Genomic DNA, 27,938 nt, shown 5'->3' on the forward strand with positions numbered 1-27,938 from the left:
TGATATCCTGAAGACTGTTTTCCAACTTGGTTCCATCTTCCCCCTCACTTTCAGGCACCCCATCAGACGTAGATTTGGTCTTTTTACATAATCCCATACTTCTTGCAGGCTTTGTTCATTTCTTTTTCTTCTTTTTTCTTTTGGTTTCTCTTCTCGCTTCATTTCATTCATTTGATCCTCAATCGCTGATACTCTTTCTTCCAGTTGATCGAGTCGGTTACCGAAGCTTGTGCATTTGTCACGTATTTCTCGTGTCATGGTTTTCATCTCTGTCATTTCATTTATGATCTTCTCTGCATTAATTATTCTAGCTATCAATTCTTCCGCTCTTTTTTCAAGATTTTTAGTTTCTTTGCGCTGGGTACGTCATTCCTCCTTTAGCTCTGAGAAGTTTGATGGACTGAAGCCTTCTTCTCTCATCTCGTCAAAGTCATTCCCTGACCAGCTTTGATCCGTTGCTGGCAATGAGCTGCGCTCCTTTGCAGGGGGAGATGCGCTCTTATTTTTTGAATTTCCAGCTTTTCTGCCCTGCTTCTTCCCCATCTTTGTGGTTTTATCTGCCTCTGGTCTTTGATGATGGTGACGTACTGATGGGGTTTTGGTATAGGTGTTCTTCCTGTTTGATAGTTTTCCTTCTAATAGTCAGGAACCTCAGCTGTAGGTCTGTTGGAGATTGCTTGAGGTCCACTCCAGACCCTGTTTGCCTGGGTATCAGCAGCAGAGGTTGCAGAAGATAGAATATTGCTGAACAGCGAGTGTATCTGTCTGATTCTTACTTTGGGAGCTTCCTCTCAGGAGTGTACTCCACCCTGTGAGGTGTGGGGTGTCAGACTGCCCCTAGTGGGGGATGTCTCCCAGTTAGGCTACTCAGGGGTCAGGGACCCACTTGAGCAGGCAGTCTGTCCGTTCTCAGATCTCAATCTCCATGTTGGGAGATCCACTGCTCTCTTCAAAGCTGTCAGACAGAGTTGTTCGGGTCTGCACAGGCCTCTGCTGCTTTCCCTGTTGTTTTTTTAGCTGTGCCCTGTCCCCAGAGGTGGAGTCTACAGAGACAGGCAGGTTTCCTTGAGCTGCTGTGAGCTCCACCCAGTTCAAGCTTCCCAGCAGCTTTGTTTACCTACTTAAGCCTCAGCAATGGCGGGCGCCCCTCCCCCAGTCTCGCTGCTGCCTTGCGGTTAGATTGCAGACTGCTGTGCTAGCAATGAGGGAGGCTCCGTGGCCGTGGGCCCCTCCCGGCCAGGTGTGGGTATAATCTCCTGGTGTGCCCGTTTACTTAAAGCACAGTATTGGGGTGGGAACTACCCGATTTTCCAGGTGTTGTGTGTCTCAGTTCCCCTGGCTAGGAAAAGGGATTCCCTTCCCCCTTGTGCTTCCCAGGTGAGGCAATGCCTCGCCCTGCTTCAGCTCTTGCTAGTCGGGCTACAGCAGCTGACCAGCACCGACTGTCCGGCACTCCCCAGTGAGATGACCCCAGTACCTCAGTTGAAAATGCAGAAACCACCGGTCTTCTGTGTCGCTCGCGCCGGGAGTTGGAGACTGGAGGTGTTCCTATTCAGCCATCTTGCTCCGCCCCCTACCACATTTTCTTTATCCATTCATCTATTGATGGACACTTAAGTTGCCTCCAAATCTTGGCTATTGTGAAAAATGCTACAATAAACATGGGAGTGCAGATATCTCCTCCATATACTGATTTCCCAGGTGCTAGGTGTACCCCTAGCAGTGGATGTACATCTAGCAGCTGGATCATATGATAGTTTTAGTTGTTTGAGGAACCTCCACACTGTTCTTTACAGTGGTTGTAGTAACTTACATTCCCACCAACAGTGTATGAGGGTTCTTTCTCTACATCCTCGACAGTACTCGTTATGTCTTTTGGATAAAAGCCATTTTAACTGGGTTGAGATATCTCATTGTACTTCTGATTTGCATTTCCGTAATGAATACTGTCGAGCACATTTACATATATCTATTTGTGATTTGTATGTCTTCTTTTGAAAAATGCCTATTCAGATCTTTTGCCCCCTTTTTCTTTTCCTTTGGACATAGTCTCGCCTGGTCGCCCAGGCTACAGTGCAGTGGCACGATCTTGCCTCACAGCAACCTCCACCTCCCAGGTTCAAGCTTCCTGCCCCGGCCTCCAGGTAGCTGGGACTACAGATGTGTGCCACCACACCCGGCTAATTTTTGTATTTTTAGTAGAGACAGGGTTTCACCATGTTGGCCAGGCTGGTTAAACATGCATTTATTTATTCTAAGTCTCGAACTCCTGACCTCAAGTGATCTGCCCGCTCAGTCTCCCAAAGTGCTGGGATTACAGGCGTGAACCACCGCACCTGGCCTTTTTGCTCATTTTTTCATCAAATTATTAGAATTTTTTCCTATAGAGTTGTTTGAGCTCCTTATACATTCTGGTTACTAATCCCTCATCCGATGGGTAGTTTGCAAATATTTTCTCCCATTCTGTGGATTGTCTCTTCATTTTGTTGCTTCTTTGGCTGTGCAGAAGCTTTCTAACTTAATGTGATCTCGTGCCTACTGATGTCGTGATGAGCCTGATCCTGTGCAGGTCTAGGCTAATGTATGCATTTGAGTCTTTGTTTTTACCAAAAAAGTTCAAAAAGTAAAAAATAAATGAAAAATAAAAAACTTTAAAAACAGAAAAAAGCTTATAAAACAAGGATATAAAGAAAACATTTTTGTACAGTTGTACAATGTTTGCATTTTATGCTGTTTTATTAAGAAAGAGTCAAAGACTAAACCCAGGCGTGGTGGCTCATGCCTGTAATCCCAGCACTTTGGGAGGGTGAGGCGGGCAGATTACCTGAGGTCAGGAGTTCAAGACCAGCCTGGCCAACATGGTGAAACCCTGTCTCTACTAAAAATACAAAAATTAGCTGAGCGTGGTGGCACATGCCTGTAATCCCAGCTACTCGAGAGGATGAGGCAGGAGAATTGCTTGAACCCGGGAGACGGAGGTTGCAGTGAGCCAAGATTGTGCCATTGCACTCTAGCCTGGCTGACAGAGTAAGACTCTGTCTCAAGAAAAAAAAAAAAAGAAAGAAAGAGTCAAAGAGTAAAGACAAAATTTAAAAGTTTACAATGTAAAAAAGTTATGGTATGCTAAGGTTAATTTATTACTGAAGAAAGAAAACTATTTTTCTATAAATGTAGGGTAGCCTAAGTGCACAGTGTTTATGAAGTCTACAGTAGTGACAGTAATGTCTTCAGTAGTGACAGTGAGGCCTTCGCTCACTCCCTGACTCACCCAGACCAGCTTCCAGTCCTACAAGCTCCATCCACAGTAAGTGCCCTATACAAGTGTACCATTTTTAATCTTTTATACTACATTTTTACTGTACCTTTTCTGTGTTTAGATACGCTTATATACACAAACACCATTGTGTTACAGTTGCCTACAGTATTTAGTACAGTCACATGCTGTACAGGTTTGTAGCACAGGAGGAATAGGCTATACCATATAGGTGTATACTAGGCTATATTATCAAGGTTTGCGTAAGCACATTCTGTGATGGTCACATAAGACTGAACTCACCTAACGATGCATTTCTCAGAACATATCCCTGTCACTAAGTGATGGACCCTACCAAAGGGTCCCATTATCAAAAGTAGTGTGAGACAATGAGAAACAATGCTTGCATTAGTATTCAACTACTTATAGTTCATGCCATAAAGACCTAATAATTTACGTTCTTTCCCCAGGGTATTTTTTTCTACTCATTCATAACACTACTACTAAAAAAGTCCCTGCTGTGGGCCGGGTGTGGTGGCTCAAGCCTGTAATCCTAGCACTTTGGGAGGCCGGGGCAGGCGGATCACCTAAGGTCAGGAGTTCAACACCAGCCTGGCCAACCTGGTGAAACCCCATCTCTCCAAAAATACAAAAATTAGCCAGGCATGACGGCAGGTGCCTGTAATCCCAGCTACTCAGGAGGCTGAGGCGGAAGAATCACTTGAACCCAGGAGGCAGAGGTTGTAGTGAAGTGAGATCACGCCACTGTACTCCAGCCTGGACGACAGATCAAGACTCTGTCTCAAAAAAATAAATAAATAAAGGCCTGCTGTGTTAAAAGTGCCAAATAAAAGTATATCTGCTTTATGCTAAACCTTCTTTTGTTCGTATCCAATTAGCATTAACCTGACTTTCATTTTTGTCAAACTTTCAGCTGAACACGTTGAAGCATTTAGGAAAGGTGAAACAATTGTAGCATTCCCTTAGTGATACTGAAGTTATACTGGGTGAAAGTGCTCTCATAAGGGAGCATTGTGTAAACATTTCATTAATCTTTGACTCACACTTCCTCATGCTTTGCTTAAACCTACTTGGTGACCAGCAATCAGCCTCGCAATTTTTCAGTCTAAGTTTTTAAAGCTATGAAAAGAAAATACTTAAGGCACATATAGAAGATATTGTGATAATGTCATTTTGCTTAACACAACAGAGAACAAGTAAACAGTTTTTAAATTTGAATATATCTTTTGCAGGCCAAGAAAAAAAGCTGTATTTCTCACTTTTTCTGCTTGACCCAAAATTAAGTCCTGATTTAAACAAAGCAAAAATATACTTACAGAACTAGCATCAGCATCACTGTGGATGGCAACTGTCTTAATGCCCATCTTCTTGCAAGTTTTAATAACCTATTTTAAAATATATTAATGTATATTAATAGTGATTCACACTTAAAGGGGTTTAATAATAAATAATTTCATAGAGTAAAATGGAAAATAAGATGAAAATTCTACTCACCCGACATGCAATTTCTCCTCTATTAGCAATAAGAATTTTATCAAAAGTCTGAAGAGAGAAAAAACACATTCATTAGAAATTGTTACTCTTACTTTGGGACCAAAAAACACCAACTTTTTCCAACATTAACACTGAATATAATCCTAAAAAAATCACTACTTAGAGTAACATTAAATACTATATTACTTAGTGATATTAAATGTACTATAAATAGTTAGGGTAATATTAAAATAGGTTATTAAATAGTATAATCATTTACAACCAGGAAACTACAAAATTCACCTGATATGATTGGGTTCTATAATTACTTTGTTAAAGCATAGTAGGTGAATATATTCACAATGGGGGTATTTATCAATTCTCTAGCCAAAAGAAAATCTTCAAATGATATTTCAGACACTAAAACAATTTGGTCGGCTGGGCGCGGTGGCTCAAGCCTGTAATCCCAGCACTTTGGGAGGCCGAGACGGGCGGATCAAGAGGTCAGGAGATTGAGACCATCCTGGCTAACACGCTGAAACCCCGTCTCTACTAAAAAATACAAAAAACGAGCCGGGCGAGGTGGCGGGCGCCTGTAGTCCCAGCTACTCGGCAGGTTGAGGCAGAAGAACGGCGTGAACCCGGGAGGCGGAGCTTGCAGTGAGCTGAGATCCGGCCAACTGCACTCCAGCCTGGGCAACAGAGCGAGACTCCGTCTCAAAAATAAAAAATAAAAAGGCTTTGGTCAAGCCGGGGGGGAACTGGCTCATGCCTATAATCCCAGCACTTTGGGAGGCCGAGGTAGGTGGATCACAAGGTCAGGAGTTCCAGACCAGTCTGACCAACATGGTGAAACCCCGTCTCTACTAAAAATACAAAAAGGCTGGGCACAGTGGCTCACGCCTGTAATCCCAGAACTTTGCGAGGCCAAGGTGGGTGGATCATGAGGTCAGGAGATTGAGACCATCCTGGCCAGTATGGTGAAACCCCGTCTCTACTAAAAATACAAAAAACTTAAAAACAAAAAGATTAGCTGGGTCTAGCGGTGTGCGCCTGTAATCCCAGCTACTCGGGAGGCTGAGGCAGGAGAATGGCGTGAACCTAGGAGGTAGAGACTGCAGTGAGCCCAGATCACGCCCCTGCACTCCTGCCTGGAGGCAAAGCAAGTCTCCGTCTCGAAATAAATAAATAAATAAATAAATAAATAAATAAATAAATAAAATACAAAAATTAGCCTGACGTGGTGATGCATGCCTGTAATCCCAAGTGCTGGTAATCCCAAGTAATCTCAGCTACTTGGGAGGCTGAGGCAGGAATCGCTTGAACACGGGAGGCAGAGGTTGCAGTGAGCTAAAATTGTGCCACTGCACAGCAGCCTGGGTGACAGTGCAAGACTCTGTCTCAAAAAAAAAAAAAAAAAAAACCACTTTGGCCAAAATTACTTGACAATTTATTTTCTAAGTTCTGGGAAATTCTAAGTGTCATGAGTTGTTTTCAAAGGAAAGTCTGATACTAAGTAAGAATAATTTATCTGCCATCTCTGTTGGGACAGGGCATATTTTCAGTAACTCAGAATAGGTACCAATTGTGCTTATATCCAAAAACGCCCAGGCTAAGCAGATTACACCATTTGAATACAATGTTAAGTCTGAATAACCACCAAATTTTGAAGCAGCTGAGACCAAATAGTAGAGAAGCTGTGTATCCTGTGTTTTTCTAGAGACCTAAACCCAAGTCCAGCTTTGCCACTAACGACCTATTTAACTTTAAGTAAATCAATCTCTGTAGGCCTTGATTTCCACGTAAACTGGCAGCACTCCAAAGGAAAGCTATTTAGTAAGGTTTTCTTCCTACTCTAAAATTGTACAGGCTAATCGTTTTTAAAAACACACCATTCCAAGTAATTTGGATGTTATACATATTGGCACATGGTAATTTCTGGATTTGTGAATTGTTTTTAAGTTCAATGGAACTACAGAAAAAAAGTGTTAGTTACATTTCTAAAAGAAGACTTAGAGTTATACATGATCTTTTAAAAAGTACTCTTATATAACTTAGAGCAATTTGTTTGTTTGTTTGTTTTTTGAGATGGAGTCTCACTTTGTCATCCAGGCTGGAGGGCAGTGGTGCGATCTCAGCTCATTGTAACCTCCGCCTCCCAGGTTGAAGATATTCTCCTGCCTCAGCCTCCCGATAGCTGGGATTACAGGTGCGTGCCACCACCCCCGGCTAATTTCTTTATATTTTTAGTAGAGATGGGGTTTCCCCATCTTGGCCAGGCTGGCCTCGAACTCCTGACCTCAGGTGATTCGCCTGCCTTGGCCTCCCAAAGTGCTGAGATTACAAGCCTGAGCCACCACGCCCGGCCTAGAGCGGTATTTTAACACAGAGGAAAAAGTCCAGAATCTCAGAAGTGAAAAAAGCTTTCTAGGTCTTGGTTTAACCTTTACATCATATATGTCTTAACTCCACCAACCCGAGGCAAGCCCCTGCCTTAAAAATAGGTAAACTTCTAATATGATAAAACACTAAGCCACTCAGAGCCTTGCTCACACCTCAGGTCTGAGAATGTAAAATCATCTACTTCTCTGTATTTAAATGGTCATGGTAACTCCCTCTTAAGCAGTAAGCATATCCTGAGAAAACAATGTTTCCACTTTCTTAAATGGGTTTTAAAATGTGATGTTAATATTAACTGTGAAACAGACCATCTCTGATAATCACCACAAACACCACTCCTAGAAATTATATATTAAACAATTGTTACAGCAAATATAACAAATCATAACACTGGAAGAAATAAGAAAGAATCCCCATTCTAATTTCTGTTCAAGCAGCAGAATGGTCATTACGAGTCAGTCTGCAGCCAAACCACCCAGGCTGAACTCCCAGCACTCTATGTTCTCCTCCTGTGTGTCCTGCTATGAACAAGTCATCCTTCTTGCCTCTCATTTCCTGGTATGTAAAATACAGGTAAAAACAGCACCTGCCACAAGAGGTTGTGAGAATGATATTAATTAACACCCTTAAAGTGTTTAGAATAATGCCTAGCATGTAATATATATTCATTCAGCATTAGCTGTAGCTACTGTTCTTCACCCCTTTGGGCTACATACCAGGCTGTTACGAATTTAGGAGTGTGCCCTTATCTGTCTAACTAGGGAAAAGCTATATCAAAACAAATACCTGCATCTGACACATCTTCTCCGTTAAGGGCTATTAACGTATTACCAATTAGCGCATAAAACTCAATAAAGCTAACCATATCAATTAATCTTCCATACATAACATTTTCTTTTAAATAAATCACGGTTCAGAATTTTTAAAGTACAAAAGGGGGAACACTGAAGAAACACCCAAGTCCTTGCCCAAAAGGCAACCACTGTTACTGGTCTCCTATACATTCTTCCAGGTAGGCTATGCCTGTAACAGAAGACAAATACAAATCAATTAAAACCAACTAAAACTGCCCCTCGGCATCAACAATTACAGGTAAATATCAAGTGCATTTGGCAACTTCAAAGTAAAATATGGCACAAACACAATGAATCGTGTTAAGTGCTCTAATAAGGCTGTGTGCAGGATGCTACACACAGAGAAGGGAGCGCATGAACAGCATGTGTAAAGGTTGTGACACCGGAAGAAGAGGGTAGCGCTAAAGAATTACAAGGAATTCTCAACATGATTCAAGCGCATGGTACGCTTAGGAGAGTTGCAGCAAATAAAGCTAGGATAAAAACAGTCCAGATGAGACAAGGACTCATATGCCATTCAAGAAAATGGGACTTGATCCTGTATGTGGAGAGTCACTCATAAGGCACCCTGAAGACACTCAGAAAAAGACAACTATAAATTAGGATCCTGGACCCTTGAAGACAGAGATTTCAGGTACCAGAATAGATAATGAAGAACTTTGGCAGTAGCTGCTCTATAACTGTACTAATGATGTCATCTGAAGTAAAACATTTCCTAAGGATTTTTGTTGTTGTTGTTATTTTTCTCTTTTTTTTTTTTTGAGGAGTCTTGCTCTGTCGCCCAGGCTGGAGTGCAGTGGCGCGATCTCGGCTCACTGCAAGCTCCGCCTCCCAGGTTCACGCCATTCTCCTGGCTCAGCCTCCAGAGTAGCTGGGACTACAGGCGCCCACTACCACGCCCGGCTAATTTTTTGTATTTTTTTTTTAAGTAGAGACGGGGTTTCACCATGTTAGCCAGGATGGTCTCGATCTCCTGACCTCGTGATCCGCCCGTCTCGGCCTCCCAAAGTGCTGGGATTACAGGCTTGAGCCACCGCGCCCGGCTGTTATTTTTCTCTTAATCCACTGTCTGTCTACCCCTCCTTCTTCCTTTCCCTTCCCCAGGTTTTGATGCTCTCTCCCGGGCTCTAACTCCACAGCTAGCACCACACTCCATTCAGACACCAAGAGGGCTGAGCTGGCCCTGCCCTGGGTACTTGTTGGAATGACGGCAGAACTCTGGACACTGGGTCACTTGCCCAACTCTTTTGAGAAAGGGCACAGCACAATGGGTAAGTCCACCAGCTCTGGAAAAGGACAGACATGAGTTCACACCCAGCTACTCACTATCCATGGACTTTGAGTCTCAGTTTCCAAATGCGCAAAATTCAGTTAAGGACATTAAGCAGCCGACATTTAGGACACGTTTTGTATACAGCAGGCACTGTGATGAATCCCTTCTGTGCATTATTTCATCTATCAGGTAATGGCTATGAGCACAATATTTAGCATAATAATCCCACGAAGTCAGTTCTGATAATATCTCCGTTTTACAAATAAAAAAACTAAGGCTTGATGAGGCTAAATCACTTGCCTTAAATCACTTACAAAGTTCACTAGTGGTAAAGTCAGAGAGTTCACATCCAGGTATTCATGTCAGAACATACCATGACATAATGTGATCAGAGAATAACAATGCAAGCTCTAAACACTATGTTATTAATAACACCTAAGATCACTTTTTTTTTTAAGAGATGGGGTTTTGTTCTGTTACCCAGGTTGGTATGGAACTCTTGGTCTCAAGGAATCCCGTGTCTCGGCCTCCCAAAGCGCAGAGACTGTAGGCATAAGCCACTGAGCCCAGCCAGCTCACATTAGTGTGAAAGGAACAACACAGTACTGTACTGGCTCACATTAATTTAAGGCCAGCTGAAACTTAATGGTCTTTATCCAAGCAGTTACCATAAGTTAAATCTTCCTTATTCTCATGAACGTACATAAGACAACCAGTTAGCTTGTTAGAACTCAAGTTAAAAAAACATAACGTTGTCAGTGATGATTAAATTTCACCTGGATAAGTTGCACATGATGTAAGTCACTGATAAAATGTGGAATAAGAAAGGAGTTAATAACAGATTCAAATGAGAATCAATTTATTTAACAAATATGTGTTACACCAAAGACCAAGTCTGCTTGCACTTGGGACAGCAGGAATAAACAGACCAGGTCAATATTGAATGAATGGTTGCAAGGACAGCAGGAATCCGGGAGGAGAAAGGTCTGATTAAGTGCAGCCCTCAAGCAAAGGGTGAAACGACCAACTTAGTCTGAACATGCATCTGTACCATGACTAGGTGCCAAAGAATATTCATCACTCATTGAGGGAAACACAGTTTCTCCACAGCCACCTTAGGCAAGGGCACAGCAAAGGAGATGGCAAAGACAACAGGCAGCAGGATTGATTTCAGAATTTATGACGAAACAGGCTTAGTAAATTCCAAGGGGATTCCACTTCTACACCCTTTAACCCTCTGATCTCTTTAAACGTGCTAAACCTGGGCCAGGCACGGTAGCTCATGCCTATAAGCCCAGCATTTTGGGAGGGGGCGGCAGGTGGATCACCTGAGGTCAGGAGTTCGAGACCAGCCTGGCCAACATGGTGAAACACCATCTCTACTAAAAATACAACAACAACAAAAATTAGCCAGATATGGTGGTGTGTGTCTGTAATCCCAGCTACTCGGGAGGCTGAGGTAGGAGAATCGCTTGAACCCAGAAGGTGGAGGTTGCACTGAGCCAAGATCATGCCACTGCACTCCAGCCTGGGTGACAGAGCGAGACTCTGTCTCAAAAATAAATAAACAAATAAATAAATAATGTGCTAAACCCAGACAATGACACACATTTATTTATTTTTAGTAATTATCAGTGGTCACCAATGTGGGAGGTGAGTTACCTATTTCTGTAACTTCACTATGAGGTTATAATGAAAGCAAGTGCCAGACCAAACTCTGTCCATACATACAAACATTTATTAAGACATAAAAAGAACCATAAAACCTGCTTGATAAGTTCAGTGAAATCTCAACTCCCTGTACTTTGTAAGGCTCCAAAAGACTGCAAGAAAGGCTCGCCATAGGCAAAAAAAAAAAATTCTGATTTGGTTAACCATACTGTCAGACTAAGCCATCAAGAATCCACCAGACAAGTGGCTGAACACAGGACTATTCATTTAGGGATCGGGCCCGAGTGTTATTCTTTAAGGTAAAGAATTAAAGGCCAACTACATTATTATATTCTGATAGTACAAAGGCAGAGAATTTCTCTAAAGTAATAGCCAATAACATAATATCGACAAATATCACAAACTTCCTCAATGACAGCCCATTTCTTTTTCCTTCTTTGAGACAGGATCTCGCCCTGTAGCCTAGCAGTCTGGAGTACAGTGGTGCAATCATGGCTCACTGAAGCCCTGACCTCCTGGACTCAAGTGATTCTCCCACCTTAGCTTCCTGTGTAGCTGGAATTACAGGCGCACGCCAGCACACTCGGCTAATTTTCGTGGGGTTTTTTTTGTTTTTTGTTTTTTTTTGGTAGAGACAGGGTTTCACCAGGTTGGTCTCAAGTTCCTGACCTCCAGCAATCCACTGGCCTCGAACTCCCAAAGTGCTGGGATTATAGGCATGGGCCATCACACCTGGCTGATAGCCCACTTCTAACAGTTATTATGCTAATGAGGAAGGCTACCAGTGTTTATAAGGAGAAAGATGGCTGAGCCGTTTGTAGTATTCCACCCCTCTAGAGTGTGGCCTCTTCAACAAATGTTAGTTAACCACTCTTAAGACTGTGGCCACTTAGGATAGATGATTACTTCGAGATTGGAATGCAACACATGGATACATGAACCCCAAAGCATATCACCTATGATGAAGATTTTAAAGTAAACTACAGCTTTCATAACAGGGAGTTTATCACAACTAATTCAATAGATCTGCGCTATCCAATACAGTAGCCACTGGTCACAAGAGGTTACTGCGCTCTTCAAATGTGGCTAATCAAACTGAGATATGCCAGAGGTGTAAAATATACACTGGATTTAGAAGACTTAGGGCCCAAAGAAAAGAATGTAAGGTGTCTTGTTAATACTTTTTATACTGATTATGTACTTAATAACATTTTAGATATTGAGATATTATTAAAATTAATTTTACCTGTTTACTTTTTTTTAATGTAGCTATTAGAAAATTGAAAATTGGCCAAGCACCATGGCTCATGCCTGTAATCTCAACACTTTGGGAGGCTGAGGCAGACATTTGAGGTCAGGACCTCGAGATCAGTCTGGCCAACATGGTGAAACCCCGTCTCTACTAAAAATACAAAAATTAGCCAGGCATGGTGATGAACACCTGTAATCCCAGCTATTCCGGAGGCTGAGGCAGGAGAATTGTTTGAACCCGGGAGGCAGAGGTTGCAGTGAGCCCAGATCACACCACTGCACTCCAGCCTGGGTGACAGAACAATACTCCATCTCAAAAATTTAAAAAAAAAAAAAAAATTTGCATTTGCCCTATGTATTATTCGGCTTTTACATTGCTATGAAGATACTACCCGAGACTAGGTAATTTATAAACAAAGGTTTAATTGACTCCCAGTTCCACATGGCTGGGGAGGCTTCAGGAAACTTAAATCATGGCAGAAGGAAAGCAGGCACCTTCTTCACAAGGCAGCAGGGGAGAACAGTGCAAAGGAGGAACTTCCAAACACTTGTAAGATCATAAGATCCTGTGAGAACCAACTCACTATCATGAGAAAAACACGGGGGGAACTGCCCCCATGACCCAATCACCTCCCTCCCTCAACACCTGAGGATTCCAGGCCGAGATGAGAGTTGGGTGGGGACAGAGCCAAACCACACCACCCTCCAACTGTGTTTCACGTTGCATTCCTCCTGAACTGAAGATATGTAGACTCTTTCTTCCTCCAGGCCTCCAGATTCAAAAGAATCTGGAAAGCAGTATCGTGCACTTCAGCACATGATTCAGAAGATACCTCAGACATGTCATTCTCAAATAATCATTCCTGTCAGTTGTATTTTGATGACAGTCACCTCGAACAATCCCTTCTTAACCAAAACTCCCGCCCTCTTTGATGCCTTCATTGCCATGAAGGCATGAAACCATATTTTATTTCCAATCACTTCTTCTAGTCCCTACAAGGCGCAAACATCATTGAAATAGCATTTTAATTAGAAACCGCTTGTCCCAAAATTTATAATACACAAAATTACCTTCAATCCAAATGAATCATATAGGTAGGCCACAGTGGCTCACGCCTGTAATCCCAGCACTTTGGGAGGCCGAGGCGGGCCGATCACCTGAGGTCAGGAGTTTGAGACCAGCCTGGCCAACATGGTGAAACCCCGTCTCTACTAACAAACACAAAAATTAGACGGGCATGGTGGGGCACACCTGTAATCCCAGCTACTCAGGAGGCTGAGGCAGGAGAATCTCTTGAAGCCAGGAGGCACAGGTTACAGTGAGCAGAGATCACATGACTGTACTCCAGCCTGGGCAAAAGAGCAAGACTCCGTGTCACAAATAAATAAATAAATAATATAAATATTAAGTAAATGAGGCTGGGTGCACAGTGGCTCACGCCTGAAATCTCAGCACTTTGGGAGGCTGAGGCAGGTGGATCACCTGAGGTCAGGAGTTCGAGACCATCCTGGCCAACATGGTGAAAGCCCGTCTCTACTAAACATACACATGTTAGCCGGGTGCAGTGGTGCACGCCTGTAGTCCCAGCTCCTCAGGAGGCTGAGGTGGGAGAATTGTTTGAACCTGGGAGGTGGAGGTTGCAGTGAGCCGAGATCACACCACTGCACTCCAGCCTGGGTGACAGAGCGAGACTCCATCTCAAAAAAAAAAAGTATTAAGTAAATGAAAGAAAAACTCAATAGTTTAATTAAATCTCTTAACTGCCCAGTCTTTAAGAACAAATGATTCCTTAGTTATTCTTCTGAAAACAAAGGAAACATATTGTAAATGCATTCAATTTTTGGTAAAGATACAAATACAAAATTAAAAAGATTCAGACTGTGGCCCACAATGAAAAACAGAATACCTAAAGATTGAGCATCTATAGAAACATATAATGCTAGAGTGATCAACGACCCCACAGTCTTAACAAAATCCCATTGAACACAGTATGGAGACAAGAAAGTAAAACCACGATAAGTTAGTTGTTGAGAGTATCGTTTAAATACTTACTTTTTCATTAGGATCATATCCCACTGAACCAAGATTACGGGACACCATTAAGTGCTGTCTTGAATAGTCCGGAACATGCTACAAAAAAAGAAAAGCAAAATAAATTGCAAATACTTGGTGGGCTTTTGAACATTTTTTCAGGATATTTCTTCCAGTTAGGTTCTAGCGAAAGTGTTTGATCAATAAATGTAGTTCTAGGCAATACACCATAATTATAATTATGGAAGGGAAATCATATCTACAGACACAGCGCGTCGGCATGTAAGAGAAACCGAAAGCATCAAAACAATCCCCAGAAAAGCAAAACAAGAATTGTCGGCCGGGCGCGGTGGCTCAAGCCTGTAATCCCAGCACTTTGGGAGGCCGAGACGGGCGGATCACGAGGTCAGGAGATCGAGACCATCCTGGCTAATACGGTGAAACCCTGTCTCTACTTAAAAATACAAAAAACTAGGCCGGGCGCAGTGGCTCAAGCCTGTAATCCCAGCACTTTGGGAGGCCGAGACGGGCCGATCACAAGGTCAGGAGATCGAGACCATCCTGGCTAACCCGGTGAAACCCCGTCTCTACTAAAAAATATAAAAAACTAGCCGGGCGAGGTGGCGGGCGCTTGTAGTCCCAGCTACTCAGGAGGCTGAGGCAGCAGAATGGCGGGAACCCGGGAGGCGGAGCTTGCAGTGAGCTGAGATCCGGCCACTGCACTCCAGCCTGGGCGACAGAGCGAGACTCCGTCTCAAAAAAAAAAAAAAAAAAAAAAAATACAAAAAACTAGCCGGGTGACGAGGCGGGCGCCTGTAGTCCCAGCTACTCGGGAGGCTGAGGCAGGAGAATGGCATAAACCCGGGAGGCGGAGCTTGCAGTGAGCTGAGATCCGGCCACTGCACTCCAGCCTGGGTGGCAGAGCAAGACTCCGTCTCAAAAAAAAAAAAAAAAAAAGAATTGTCAATGGGCCAAGCAAATCTGAAGAAAGCCTTTCAGACCATGCAAAAGGATAGAGCAGGGTCAGAAATGTCACAGACCACAAAGAACTTCTAAAAACATAAAACAAGAGTCTTGGTCTCAGGGAGCTTCGAATTTAACAGTGGCCAGAACATAATAAAATACTATTTTTATATTTGCTGATGTCATCAGCCCGATTTCTTATTTCACGTTTTCTGGTACAAAAGTGGTTTGGCTGATAAATATGAAAAAGCAAAACCAGTAATCAAGGATATTTCTCATTCACTGAACTGTTTGTGAAGAAAGCATATCTTAATGCTTTAATACTTAAGAACATTAAGTGACTAAGCCAGGCACAGTGGTACACGCCTGGAATCCCAGCTACTCAGGAGGCAGAGGTGGGAGTATTACTTGAGCCCGGGAGTTTGAGGCCACAGTGAGCCAAGATCACACCACTGTACTCCAGCCTGGGCAACAGAGCAAGACCCCTTAGAACTTTCTAAGAGGATAGCAACTCAAATAAGAAACAAAATGTTTTTATAGCAACATTTTCAAACGAACTGAAGAAATTGTACAACCACTTTTTAAAGAGTCGGGCACCATGGCTCATGCCTGTAATCCTAGCACTTTGGGAGGCCGAGGCAGGTGGATCACCTGAGGTCAGGAGTTTGCAACCAGACTGGCCAAAATGGTGAAACCCCGTCTCTACTAAAAATACAAAAAAAAAATTAGCGGGGCATGATGGCACACACCTGTAGTCCCAGCTACTCAGGAGGCTGAGGTAGAATTGCTTGAACCCAGGAGGCGGAGGTTGCAGTGAGCTGAGATCGTGCCATTGCACTCCAGCCTGGGCAACAAGAGCGAAACTCATCAGAATGAATGAATGAATGAATGAATGAATAGTAATCTCTATACAAAAGTGGAGGTAAAAGATACAAAAAGATATAGTTTATAAAATAAAACCTTTACCAAGTAAAAGACTAGGAACAACAAGGAACTATGAATGGGAAATTATTACTGTGTCCCTATTAAAGATCAAGCAGGAAAACATTTGTAGAAGTCTGCTAATTTGGACCTCTACACAATTTTAACGTTTGTTGTTTTTGTTAAGCATGTAACAAACTGGCTACATGCCCAGTCCAAAATTCTTTGTAAGGTATTTCCTAGCAATAAAGGTTCTGAGAAAGAACTTCAATCAATTCTATTTATAAAGACTATTTAGCCAATCACAGCCAAAAGGAGAAAGGTCAGGGAGTGCAAAATGACTCCCCAATAACATATTGCCATTGGTTCTCTCCCACAGGAATAATGATTTCCTATATTTTCCACACATAGAAAAGAAATGCCTGCAAATGGTTTGGCACATGGGAAGTGGCATTGACCCCCAGAGTCACAAGACTTGGGTCAACTCTCAGCTATGAGTCATTGAGCTAATCATTTCTCTGGGCCCCCGTTTCCATCTACAAAACGTAGGTGATGACACCTCCCTGATTTCCTAGGGAGTTGTTAAAAGGATCAAATGAGTTTTTATAAACAGTAAAGTGCCAAAAAATGTAAGGTTTTACACAAAAACTAAATCCAAATATGCAGCTGTCACCTTCTTTCTCAAAATCATACCAGAACCACTTGGGAGTTACCATTAGAGAATAATATAGTCAATAAGAGCTGAGATCCGGCCACTGCACTCCAGCCTGGGAGACAGAGCGAGACTCCGTCTCAAAAAAAAAAAAAAAAGAGTTCTGGTCTAGACTCAGATTCTGACCTGGATTCGAATCTTGACTCTGACATTTCCTAGATATATAGCAAGTTTCTTCATTTGTATACTGGGGATAATAATAGTACTTGTCTAGGTCACAATGCTGCTATGAGGATTAAATGAGAATGTCTAACATGGCTAGCACAGTCTTGCATATATTATCATCAGCACACAATAACTTAGACAAAAATGGGGACAAATGGTAGGCTTTTAGACAAACTGGACGCATGCCTTCCAGTCACTGCAAACAGGGAAACAACTATCCTTTCTTTTTTTTTGAGACGGAGTCTCACTGTGTCGCCCAGGCTGGAGTGCAGTGGCGCGATCTCGGCTCACTGCAAGCTCCGCCTCCCGGGTTCCAGTCATTCTCCCGCCTCAGCCTCTGAGTAGCTGGGACTACAGGCGCCCGCCACCGCGCCCGGCTAGTTTTTTGTATTTTTAGTAGAGACGGGGTTTCACCGTGTTAGCCAGGAGGGTCTCGATCTCCTGACCTCGTGATCCGCCCGCCTCGGCCTCCCAAAGTGCTGGGATGACAGGCTTGAGCCACCGCGCCCGGCACAACTATCCTTTCTTAAGATTACATAGCACCGGCCAGGCGCAGTGGCTCACACCTGTAATCCCAGCACTTTGGGAGGCCAAGGCGGGTGGATCACAAGGTCAGGAGATTGAGACCATTCTGGCTAACACAGTGAAACCCCGTCTCTACTAAAAATACAAAAAAAAAAAAAAAAAAACACATTAGCCGGGCGTGGTGGCCTGTAATCCTAGCTACTCAGGAGGCAGGAGAATGGCGTGAACCCAGGAGGCGGAGGTTGCAGTGAGCCGAGATCACGCCACTGCACTCTAGCCTGGGTGACAGAGTGAGACTCCGTCTCAAAAAAAAAAAAAAATAGCAACTACTTTCATAAGTATGATGTGGTCTCACGTGGCAGTTAAAACTGGTAAATCCACTAGCAAATATCTTAAAGAACAATCTAAACACCAGTTCTGCCGAAACCGAAACTACTGTTAACTCACCCACAGTAGCATTCAGGTGAATAATACTAAATAACTCATTATCAGATAAATTATCAGAATGCATTCTGCTTCAAAGAAGAAACTGTCCTCAAAACTGGGTTAATGGAGCTATAAAATGGTCTCACCAAGGTCAAAGTAAACATTAGTATACTTCATCTTGCTTCATCTCTAAAATTCCAGGTAAAGGTCTTACCCATGTATTACGACACAGAGTTTGGAAGCATCTGTTGAGTATTTCATCATGCATTGTAACAGAGCCCAAGGGGCCTTCTGAGCACATGCCCTTCTCTGAAGACACCTCATTTAAATCTGGCTTTTTCCTGGAAGCACAGCTTTTCTTTCAAATAGACTATTTAGTCTTCAGGATCTCAGAGACCATTCCAGTCTTCAGTGTCTGCCAAAAGCCAAGCTGAACACCTAATATTTGAGAGAGATGTTCAAGACTCAAGATTCTCTGGGTTCTGCCTCTGTATTAAGCTCAAGCACCAGGAAACTATACATGTCAACTCTAGAACTTCATCATCCCACCCTTGACTTTTCAGCCAGGCCATTCTTCCCCATCTGGCTGTAGCAGATATTGTCAGAGGCCACTCAGATCCTCTCTAGCTGCTGTGTTGACAGCTAACGGCTCACACATGCTCCCTCATCTGGACCATGTTCCTCAACTATACAGTTCTCCATCAAGCCTGAGAGCTACCCCCACCCTGCCTGGCCAAGGGCTAACACTGCATTCAAAAGGCCAGTACCAGCGCCTCAAGGTGGGACTTCATCAGTAGCACAATCTGTGCCCTAGAGCTGTTCCACCCAATATGGCAGCCATGAGCCACACTCAGATGTGCTCTAAGAGTAAACTACACACTGGATTTTGAAAACTTAGTACTCAAAAAATGTAAAAGACCTCATTAGTGAATTTTTACATTTACATATTTCAAATAATACTTTGAATATTTGAATATATTAAGTAAAATATATTAATTTCATCTTATTTTACTTTTTTTGTTTTTTTAAGAGATCGGAGTCTCACTATGTTTGCCCAGGCTGGACTGCAGTGCCTAGTCACAGGCACAACTACAGCCCATGGCAGCCTCTAACGCCTAGACTCAAATGATCTTTCCACCTCAGCCTCCTGAGTAGCTGAGACTACACATCCCTGCCACTACACCTAGCTTCGTTTTACTTTTTTTTTTTTGAGACAGGATCTCACTGTGTTGCCCAGGCTGAAGTGTCGTGACAGGATCATAGCTCACTGCAGCCCTGAACTCCTGCATTCAAGCAATCCTCCCACCTCAGCCTCCTGAGTAGCTGGGACTACGGATGCATGCCACCATGCCCCACTAATATTTTTATTTTTTGTAGAGATGGGGCGGCGGGGGAGGGGGGTTCTCACTATTTTCCCCAGGCTTGTCTTGAACTCCTGGCCTCAAGCAATCCTCCCACCTTGGCCTCTTCGCTTTATTTTTTAACATAAGTATTAGAAGATTTTTGTTTGTTTTTTGAGACGGAGTCTCACTTTGTCACCAGGCTGGAGTGCAGTGGTGCCATCTCGGCTCACTGCAACCTCCACCTCCCAAGTTCAAACGATTCTCCTGCCTCGGCCTCCCCAGTAGCTGGGATTACAGGTGCCTGCCACTGAGAGGTAACAGTGTGCTAGCAGCCCTCACTCTCAGCACTTCCTCGGCCTCGGCTTCCATTCTGGCGGCACTTGAGGAGCCCTTCAGCCCGCCATGGCACTGTGGGAACCCCTCTCTGGGCTGGCTGAGGCCAGAGCCACCTCCCTCTGCTTGCAGGAAGGTGTGGAGGGAGAGGCGCGGACGGGAAACGGGGCTGCACAGGGAGCTCCCGGGCCAGTGCAAGTTTCAGCAGGCCCGGGCGCAGGCTCCACGGACCCTGCACATGGAGTGGTCCACCGGCCGGCCTGCATGGCACCACAGGCCCAGGGCAGTGAGGGGCCTAGCACCAGGGCTAGCAGCTGTGGAGGTTGCGCCCGGTCCCCCAGCAGTGCCGGCCCGCGGGCGCTGCACTCAAATTCTTGCTGGATTTAGTTGCCTCCCCATGGGGAAGGGCTAGTTACCTGCAGCCCGCCATGTCTGAGCTCCCTGCCTGCAGTGGGCTCCTGCAAGGCCCGAGCCTCCCCAACGGGCACCGCCCCTGTTCCCTGGCACCTGGTCCCATGACAGCCCAAGGGCTGAGGAGTGCAGGCGTGGCTCAGGACTGGCAGGCAGCTCCACCTGCAGCCAAGGTGCAGGATCCACTAGGTGAAGCCAGCTGGGCTCCTGAGCCGGATGGGGACTTGGAGAACTTTTATATCTAGCCCCAGGATTGTATGTGCACCAATCAGAGCTCTGTATCTAGCTAATCTGGTGGGGCCCTGGAGAACTTTTCCCTCTAGCTAGAGGATCCTAAATACACCAGTCAGCACTCTGTGTCTGGCTCAGGGTTTGTAAATACACCAATCAGTACTCTGTGTCTAGCTCAAGGTTTGTAAATACACCAATTGGTACTCTGTATCCAGCTAACTCTGTATCTAGCTAACCTACTGGGGACTTGGAGAACTTTTCTGTCTAGCACTCTGTGTCTAGCTCAAGGTTTGTAAACACACCAATCAGCACTCTGTGTCTAGCTCAAGGATTGTAAACGCACCAATCAGCACTCTGTCAAAACGGACCAATCAGCTCTCCGTAAAATAGACTAATCAGCTCTCTGTAAAATGGACCAATCAGCAGGATGTGGGTGGGGTCAGATAAGGGAATAAAAGCAGGCTACCTAAGCCAGCAGTGGCAACCCACGCAGTTCCCTTTCCACACTGTGGAAGCTTTGTTCTTTCGCGCTTTGTGTCCATGCTGTCTTTATTAGCTGTTAACAGTCACGGTGAAAGTCTGCAGCTTCACTCCTAAAGCCAACGAGACCACGAACCCATCAGGAAGAAAGAACAACTCCAGATACGCTGCCTTTAAAAGCTGTAACACTTACCACGAAGGTCTGCAGGTTCACTCCTGACAGCGAGACCACGAACCCACCAAAAGGAAGAAGCTCCAGACACATCTGAAAGTCTGAAGGAACAAACTCCAGACACACTATCTTTAAGAACTGTAACACTCACCGTTGAGGGTCTGCGGCTTCATTCTTGAAGTCAGTGAAACCAAGAACCCACCAATTCCGGACACACCACCACACCCGGCTAATGTTTGTATTTTTAGTAGAGACAGGGTTTCACCATGTTGGCCAGGATGGTCTCAATCTCTTCACCTTATGATCCACCCGCCTCGGCCTCCCAAAGCGCTAGAATTACAGTCCTGAGCCATCACGCCTGGCGAAGATTTTTAATGACATTTGTAGCTCACCTTATATTTCTATTGGGGAGCACTGATCTAGGGCAGTTGTTCTCAAATTTTACCATGCATCAAAATCACCTGAAAGGCTTATTAAAACACTGCTGGGCTCCATCACCAGATATTCAGACTCTGCAGCTCTGGGCTAAGGCTGGATAATTTGCATTTCTAACAATATCCGATAATGCTGCTGGTTAACACTTTGAGAAATACTCTCTAGAGCTCCCTACAGGAACAGAATGAAGCTAGTCTCCAGCTATGAAAACAAAGATGTGTTTTAGTGTAACTACTGTCTCGCTCTTCCCTCTCAAGTCTTAACCCTCACTATTTCTAAGACACTAAACACTCAGGAACCTGGGCAACTGATTTAAGTCATTTTTTTTTTTTTTTGAGATGGCGTTTTGCTCTCGTCCGGGCCGGAGTGCAATGGTGCGATTTCAGCTCACCGCAACCTCTGCCTCCCAGTTCAAGCAATTCTCCTGTCTCAGCCTCCCGAGTAGCTGGGATTACAGGCATGTGCCACCATGTCTGGCTAATTTTGTATTTTTAGTAGAGATGGGGTTTCTCCATGTTGGTCAGGCTGGTCTCGAACTCCTGACCTCAGTTGATCCAACTGCCTTGGCTTCCCAAAGTGCTGGGATTACAGCTGTGAACCACTGCGCCCAGACCATTCTTTTATTTTTTAATGCAGATGTAATTCACATACCATAAAATTTACCCTTTTAAAAAAGTATACAACTCAGTGGTTTTTAATATATTCACAAGGCATGGAACCATGACGGCTACTGATTCCAGGACATTTTTATCACCCCAAAAAGACACCCCTTAACTATGCGCAGTCACTCCCATCCCCTCTCCTCCAGGCCCTGGGCAACCACTAATCTACTTTCTGTCTTCATGGATCAGTCTATTCTGGAGACTGCATAAAAACACAATCATACAATAGCAGCCTTCTGTGTCTTCCTTCAAAAGTCATTCTTAATTCTTTCCTTTCCCTATTTGTACATACCTTACAGATATTGCAGGTTCAAGTCCAATTAATTATTGTTCAAAACAATTGCTACTCAAAAATACTAACAATCATCTGATCCTTCAGCAAATCTCATCGTTTTCCTGGTGGAGGGTCTTGCCTTGATGTTGATGGCTACTGACTGATTAGGGTGGTGGTTGCTGAAGGTTGGGATGGCTGTGGCAATTTCTTAAAACAACAGTGAAGTTTGCTGCAGTGATTTTCTCTCACAAAAAATTCTGTGTCGCATGTGATGCTGTTTGATATCATATCCACATTAGAACTTTTTCAAAATTAGAATAAATCCTCCCAAAACCTACTGCTTTATCAACTAAGTCGATGTAATATTATAAATCCTTTTTTATCACGATTACAGTGTTCACAGCATCCTCCACCACTAGTAGATTCCGTCTCAAGATACCACTTTCTTGACTGGGTGTGGTGGCTCAACACCTATAAACCCAGTGCTCTGGGAGGCCGAGGCAGGCAGATTGCTTGAGCTCAGGAGTTTGAGACAAGCCTGGGCAACATGGCAAAACCCCATTTATACAAAAAATTAAAATATATATATAGCAATGTATATATATAGCAGGGCATGGTGGCACAAGCCTGTAATCCCAGCTATTCAGGAGGCTGGTGGGAAGATTACTTGAGCCTGGGAGGTTGAGGCTGCAGTGAGCCATGACCATGCCACTGCATTCCAGCCTGGGTGACAGAGTGAGAACCTTCCTCAAAAAAAAAAGGAACTACTTTCTTTACTCATCTATTAAGAAGCAACTTCTCAGGCCGGGCGCGGTGGCTCAAGCCTGTAATCCCAGCACTTTGGGAGGCCGAGATGGGCGGATCACGAGGTCAGGAGATCGAGACCATCCTGGCTAACACGGTGAAACCCCGTCTCTACTAAAAAAATACAAAAAAACTAGCCGGGCAAGGTGGCGGGCGCCTGTAGTCCCAGCTACTCGGGAGGCTGAGGCAGGAGAATGGCATAAACCCAGGAGGCGGAGCTTGCAGTGAGCTGAGATCTGGCCACTGCCCTCCAGTCCGGGCGACAGAGCGAGACTCCGCCTCAAAAAAAAAAAAAAAAGAAGCAACTTCTCATCCCTTCAAGTTTGGTCATGAGACAGTAGCAATTCCATCACATCTTCAGGCTCCACTCCAGTTCTCTTGCTATTTCCATCCCTCTACAGTTACATTCCCCACTGAAGTCCTGAATCCCTCACAGTTGGAATCTACTTCTCAAAACTCCTGTTAATGTTGACATTTTGACCCACCATGAATCACGAAGGTTCTTAATGGCCTCTAGAATGGTGAATCCTTTCCAGAAAGTTTTCAATTCACTTTCTCAGATTCATCAGAGGAATCACTCTCTACGGCAGCTATATAAACTTATGAAATACTATTTATTAAATAATACAACTTGAAAGTTGAAATTCCTCCTTGATCTATGGGCTGGAGAATGTTGTATTAGCAGGCATGAAAATAATATTAATCTACTTGTACAGCTCCATTAGAGCTCTTGGGTAACCAAATGTATTGTGTATATGCAGCAATATTTTGAAAGGAATCTTTCTGTCCTGAGCAGTAGGTTTCAACAGTGGGCTTAAAATATTCAGTAAACTATGCTGTAAACAGATGTGCTGTCATCCAGGTTTTGCTGTTCCATTTCTAGAGCACAGGCAGAGTCAAATTTGAATAATTCTTAAGAGTCCTAGGATTTTCAAAATGGTAAATGAGCATTGGCTTCCACTTAAGTTACCAGCTGCATTAGCCCCTAACAAGAGTTGGCCTGTCCTTTGAAGCTTGCTTGCTTTTTTTTTTTTTTAGGGATAGGGGTCTCGCTATGTTGCCCAGGCTGGACACCAACTCCTGGGCTCAAGCAATCCTCCCACCTCAGCCTCTGGAGCCAGTGCCTGGCTTCTAAGCCTCAAAGGACAGCCAGGTATGATAGTGAACACCCCAGGTGCTGTCCTTTGAGGCTCTGAAGCCAGGCACTGACTTCTCTCCAGTTCTCAAAGTACTAAATGACATACTCTTCCAATAGAAGGTTATTTCATCTACAATGAAAATCTGCTGTTTGGTGTAGCCAACTTCATGAATGATCTTTGTGAGATCTTCTGGATAATGCTGCAGCTTCTACATCAGCACTTGTTGCTTCCACATTTATGTTATGAAGATCGCTTCCTTTTTTTTTTTTTTTTTAGACAGAGTCTCTCTGTCACCAGGCCGCAGTGCACTGGCACGATCTTGGCTCACTGCAACCTCCACCTCCTGGGTTAAAGCGATTCTCCTGCCTCAGCCTCCCAAGTAGCTGGGACTATAGGCGCATGCTACCACATCCGGCTAATTTTAGTATTTTTAGTAGAGACAGGGTTTCACCATGTTAGCCAGAATGGTCTCAATCTCTTGATCCTGTGATCCGCTTGCCTCGGCCTCCCAAAGTGCTGGGATTACAGGTGTGAGCCACTGCATCCAGCCTCACTTCTTTTCTTAAACCCCATGAACCAACCTCTTTTTGCTTCCAACTTTTCTTCTGCAGCATCCTCACCTCTCTCAGCCTTCGCAGAATTGAAGAGAGGGCCTTGTGCTGGATTAGGCTATGACTTAAGGAAATGTGGCTGGTTTGATCTTCTATCCAAACCACTAAAGCTTTTGCCATATCAGCAATAAAGCTGTTTCACTTTTTTTAATCAGTTGTGTGCTCACTGGAGTAGCACTTTTAATTTCCTTCCAGAACTTTTCCTTTGCATTCACAATTTGGCACAAGAGGCCCAGCTTTCAGTCTGTCTTGGCTTTTGACAGGCCTTCCTCCCTAAGCTTAATGAGTTCCAGTTTTTTATTTAAAGTGACAGACGTGTGACTCTTCCTTTCACTAGAACGCTTAGAGGGTTATTAATTGGCCTACTTTCAATATTGTTGTGTCTCAGAGAATAGGGAGGCCTGAGGAGAGGGATAGACATGGGGGAATACCTGGTTGGAGAAGTCAAAACACACACAGCATTTATCAATTATGTTTCTCTGCTTATATGGGCGTGGTTCACGGCACCCCAAAATATTTACAATAAGAATATTGAAGATCACTGATCACAGATCACCAAAACAGACACAGTAATAATGAAAAAGTTTAAATTATTGCAAGAATTATCAAAATGTTTCACAGAGACACAAAGTAAGTTTTGCTATTGGAAAGATGAGACCAATACAGCTGCTCAAAGCAGGGTTGCCACAAACCTTCAATCTGTAAAAACAACAACAACAACAAAAACAGTATCTGCAGGGCCAATAAAGCCAAGATATGAGGTATGTCTGTATCTGCCTTCAAACCCTACAGCAAGATACTGGCTTTAGCTCCAAAATATATTCCAAGTCTGACCAGTTCTCACCAACTCCAGTGCTACCACCCTAGCGCAAGTTACCATCATCTCTAGCTTGGTCTTCTACAACAGCTTCCTGACTGGTCTCTCTGTTTCCACTCTTCCCATCCCAGTCCCCAATCCTACTCCCACCCCTACTAAGACATTCGCCACACAATCATCTTTTCCAAACACAAGTTCAATGTGCTTAAATGCCTCCAATTGGACTCTCATTATTAAATTCCAAATACAAGCCCCTAATGACTCTGTCCTGCCTACCTACTCCTCCTCCCTCATCTCCTAAGATCACCCCCTCATTCAGTTCACTCCAACCACAGCAGCCACATTCATCCCTTAATTATGCCAAATGCAATCTCCCCTCAGAGTTTTTGCCCTGGCATTCCTTGGTCTGCAATGCTAGGCCCCCATATAGTCACATGGCTGGCTGGCTCAGTTTCCTGTCCAAATGCCACATGCTCTGAAATGTCCCCTATGGTCTCATTAGGTAACATCCCCAACTCAGCACCACTACCACTCTTATCCCATTAACCTATCTTTTTACTTCAAGACCACTTCTCACTCTCCGAACTTTTCTATTTATATGAGCACAGTCTCCTTACTCAAATGTAACCACAATGGGAGCAGAAACATTCACGATTATGTTCCCAGCTCTAAGTAGTGTCTGACACATACGACGTGTAGGTGGATTGAATGGTAGCCCCTAAAATGATGTGTCCATGTCCTGGAACCTGTGATAAAGGGTCTTTGCCAATACAACAAAGTGAAGGACCTCGAAATGAAATCATCCTAGATCTTGTCATGGCCCTAAATCCAATAAAAAGTGTCTTTATAAAAGAATGAGAGGGAAAGATGCACAAGGAGGAGGAGGAGAAGGTAGCCATGTGAAGACAGAGGCAGAGACTGGAGTGATGCAGCCACAAGCCAAGGAATGAATGCAGCCACCAAAAGCTCAAAGAGGCAAGAAAGGATTCTCCCCTAGAGCCTTCAAAGGAAGCATGGCCCTGCTCATGCCTTGATTTCAGACTTCAGGCCTTTAGAACTGCGGGAGAATGAATTTGTTGTTTTAAGCCACGAGGTCCATGGTCATTTGTACAGCAGTTCTAGGAAACCAAGGGTTTCTTGAATAAAGAATACCAAAGAGGGCGAGCACGGTGGCTCACGTCTGTAATCCCAGCACTTAGGGAGGCCAAGGCGGGCAGATCAGTTGACGTCAATAGTTCAAGACCAGCCAGGCCAACATGATGAAACCCCATCTCTACTAAAAATACGACAATTAGATGGGCATGGTGGCGCATGCCTGTAATCCCAGCTACTCAGGAGGCTGAGGCAGGAGAATCACTTGAACCCGGGAGGCAGAGGTTGCCATGAGCCGAGATCACACCACTGCACTCCAGCCTGGGCAACATGAGACTCCATCTCAAAAACAAACAAACATAGAATGTCAAAGAGAGTATGCCACATGGATGCTGTATTAGGTTTTGTGAATGAAATCACAAATCTGTATCTTCCAACATTTTTAAAATTCACTTTTATTTTGATCTTATTAGGTTGATCCCATCAGTTCGTGAGGTTTTTTCCTAACGAAAATGTCAACAGTCATTTAAAATAAACTAATTTTTGAAAGTTATGCAATATGCTTATCTTTCAAAAAATATAATTTTGTTTCAACTATTTAAGAATATTGTCAAAATAAAAGCAGTATATTTGTATAACACTTCAGCATGCTACTAAAATTATTCTCATTAAAAATCAAAGATCTTATCAAATTCTTTCACCAATCTTTTTTTTTTTTTGAGACGGAGACTCGCTGTCACCCAGGCTGGAGTGCAGTGGCACGATCGCAGCTCACTGCAACCTCCACCTCCCGGGTTCACGTCATTCTTCTGCCTCAGCCTCCCAAGTAGGTGGAACTACAGGCGCCCGCCACCTCGCCTGGCTAATTTTTTTGTATTTTTAGTAGAGATGGGGTTTCACCGTGTTAGCCAGGAGGGTCTCGATCTCCTGACCTCGTGATCCGCCCGCCTCGGCCTCCCAAAGTGCTGGGATTCCAGGCGACCGACACGACGCCTGGCCCCCTTTTCTTCTTTTCTTTTTTCTTTTTTTTTTTTTTTTTGAGACAGAGTTTTGCTCTTGTTGCCCAGGCTGCAGTGCAGTGGCGCGATCTCGGCTCACTGCAACCTCCACCTCCCAGGTTCAAGCAATTCTCCTGCCTCAGCCTCCCAAGTAGATGGGATTACAGGCGTGCGCCACCATGCCCAGCTAATTTTG

The 27,938-nt window shown here is 44.0% G+C and overlaps 1 protein-coding gene across 3 annotated transcripts in view; it reads right to left on the reverse strand.

The window, feature by feature from the left end:
• PCCA (propionyl-CoA carboxylase subunit alpha) overlaps positions 1-27,938 on the reverse strand; it is a 457,788-nt gene that overhangs the window by 424,183 nt on the left and 5,667 nt on the right. For 2 of the 3 annotated variants that reach the window (XM_033177344.1, XM_033177343.1), the window contains exons 2-4: positions 14,250-14,327; positions 4,769-4,816; positions 4,591-4,659 (exon numbers count right to left, since the gene is read on the reverse strand). In XM_033177344.1, coding sequence (XP_033033235.1) covers positions 4,591-4,659; positions 4,769-4,816; positions 14,250-14,327 — 195 coding nt within the window. Of the gene's footprint in view, positions 1-4,590; positions 4,660-4,768; positions 4,817-14,245; positions 14,328-27,938 lie in introns of all 3 variants that reach the window. The other variant, XM_033177345.1, reaches the window with a different exon arrangement.

The sequence above is a fragment of the Trachypithecus francoisi genome, unplaced genomic scaffold (assembly GCF_009764315.1).
Source record: "Trachypithecus francoisi isolate TF-2019V2 unplaced genomic scaffold, Tfra_2.0 Lachesis_group18, whole genome shotgun sequence".
NCBI lineage: Eukaryota > Metazoa > Chordata > Mammalia > Primates > Cercopithecidae > Trachypithecus > Trachypithecus francoisi.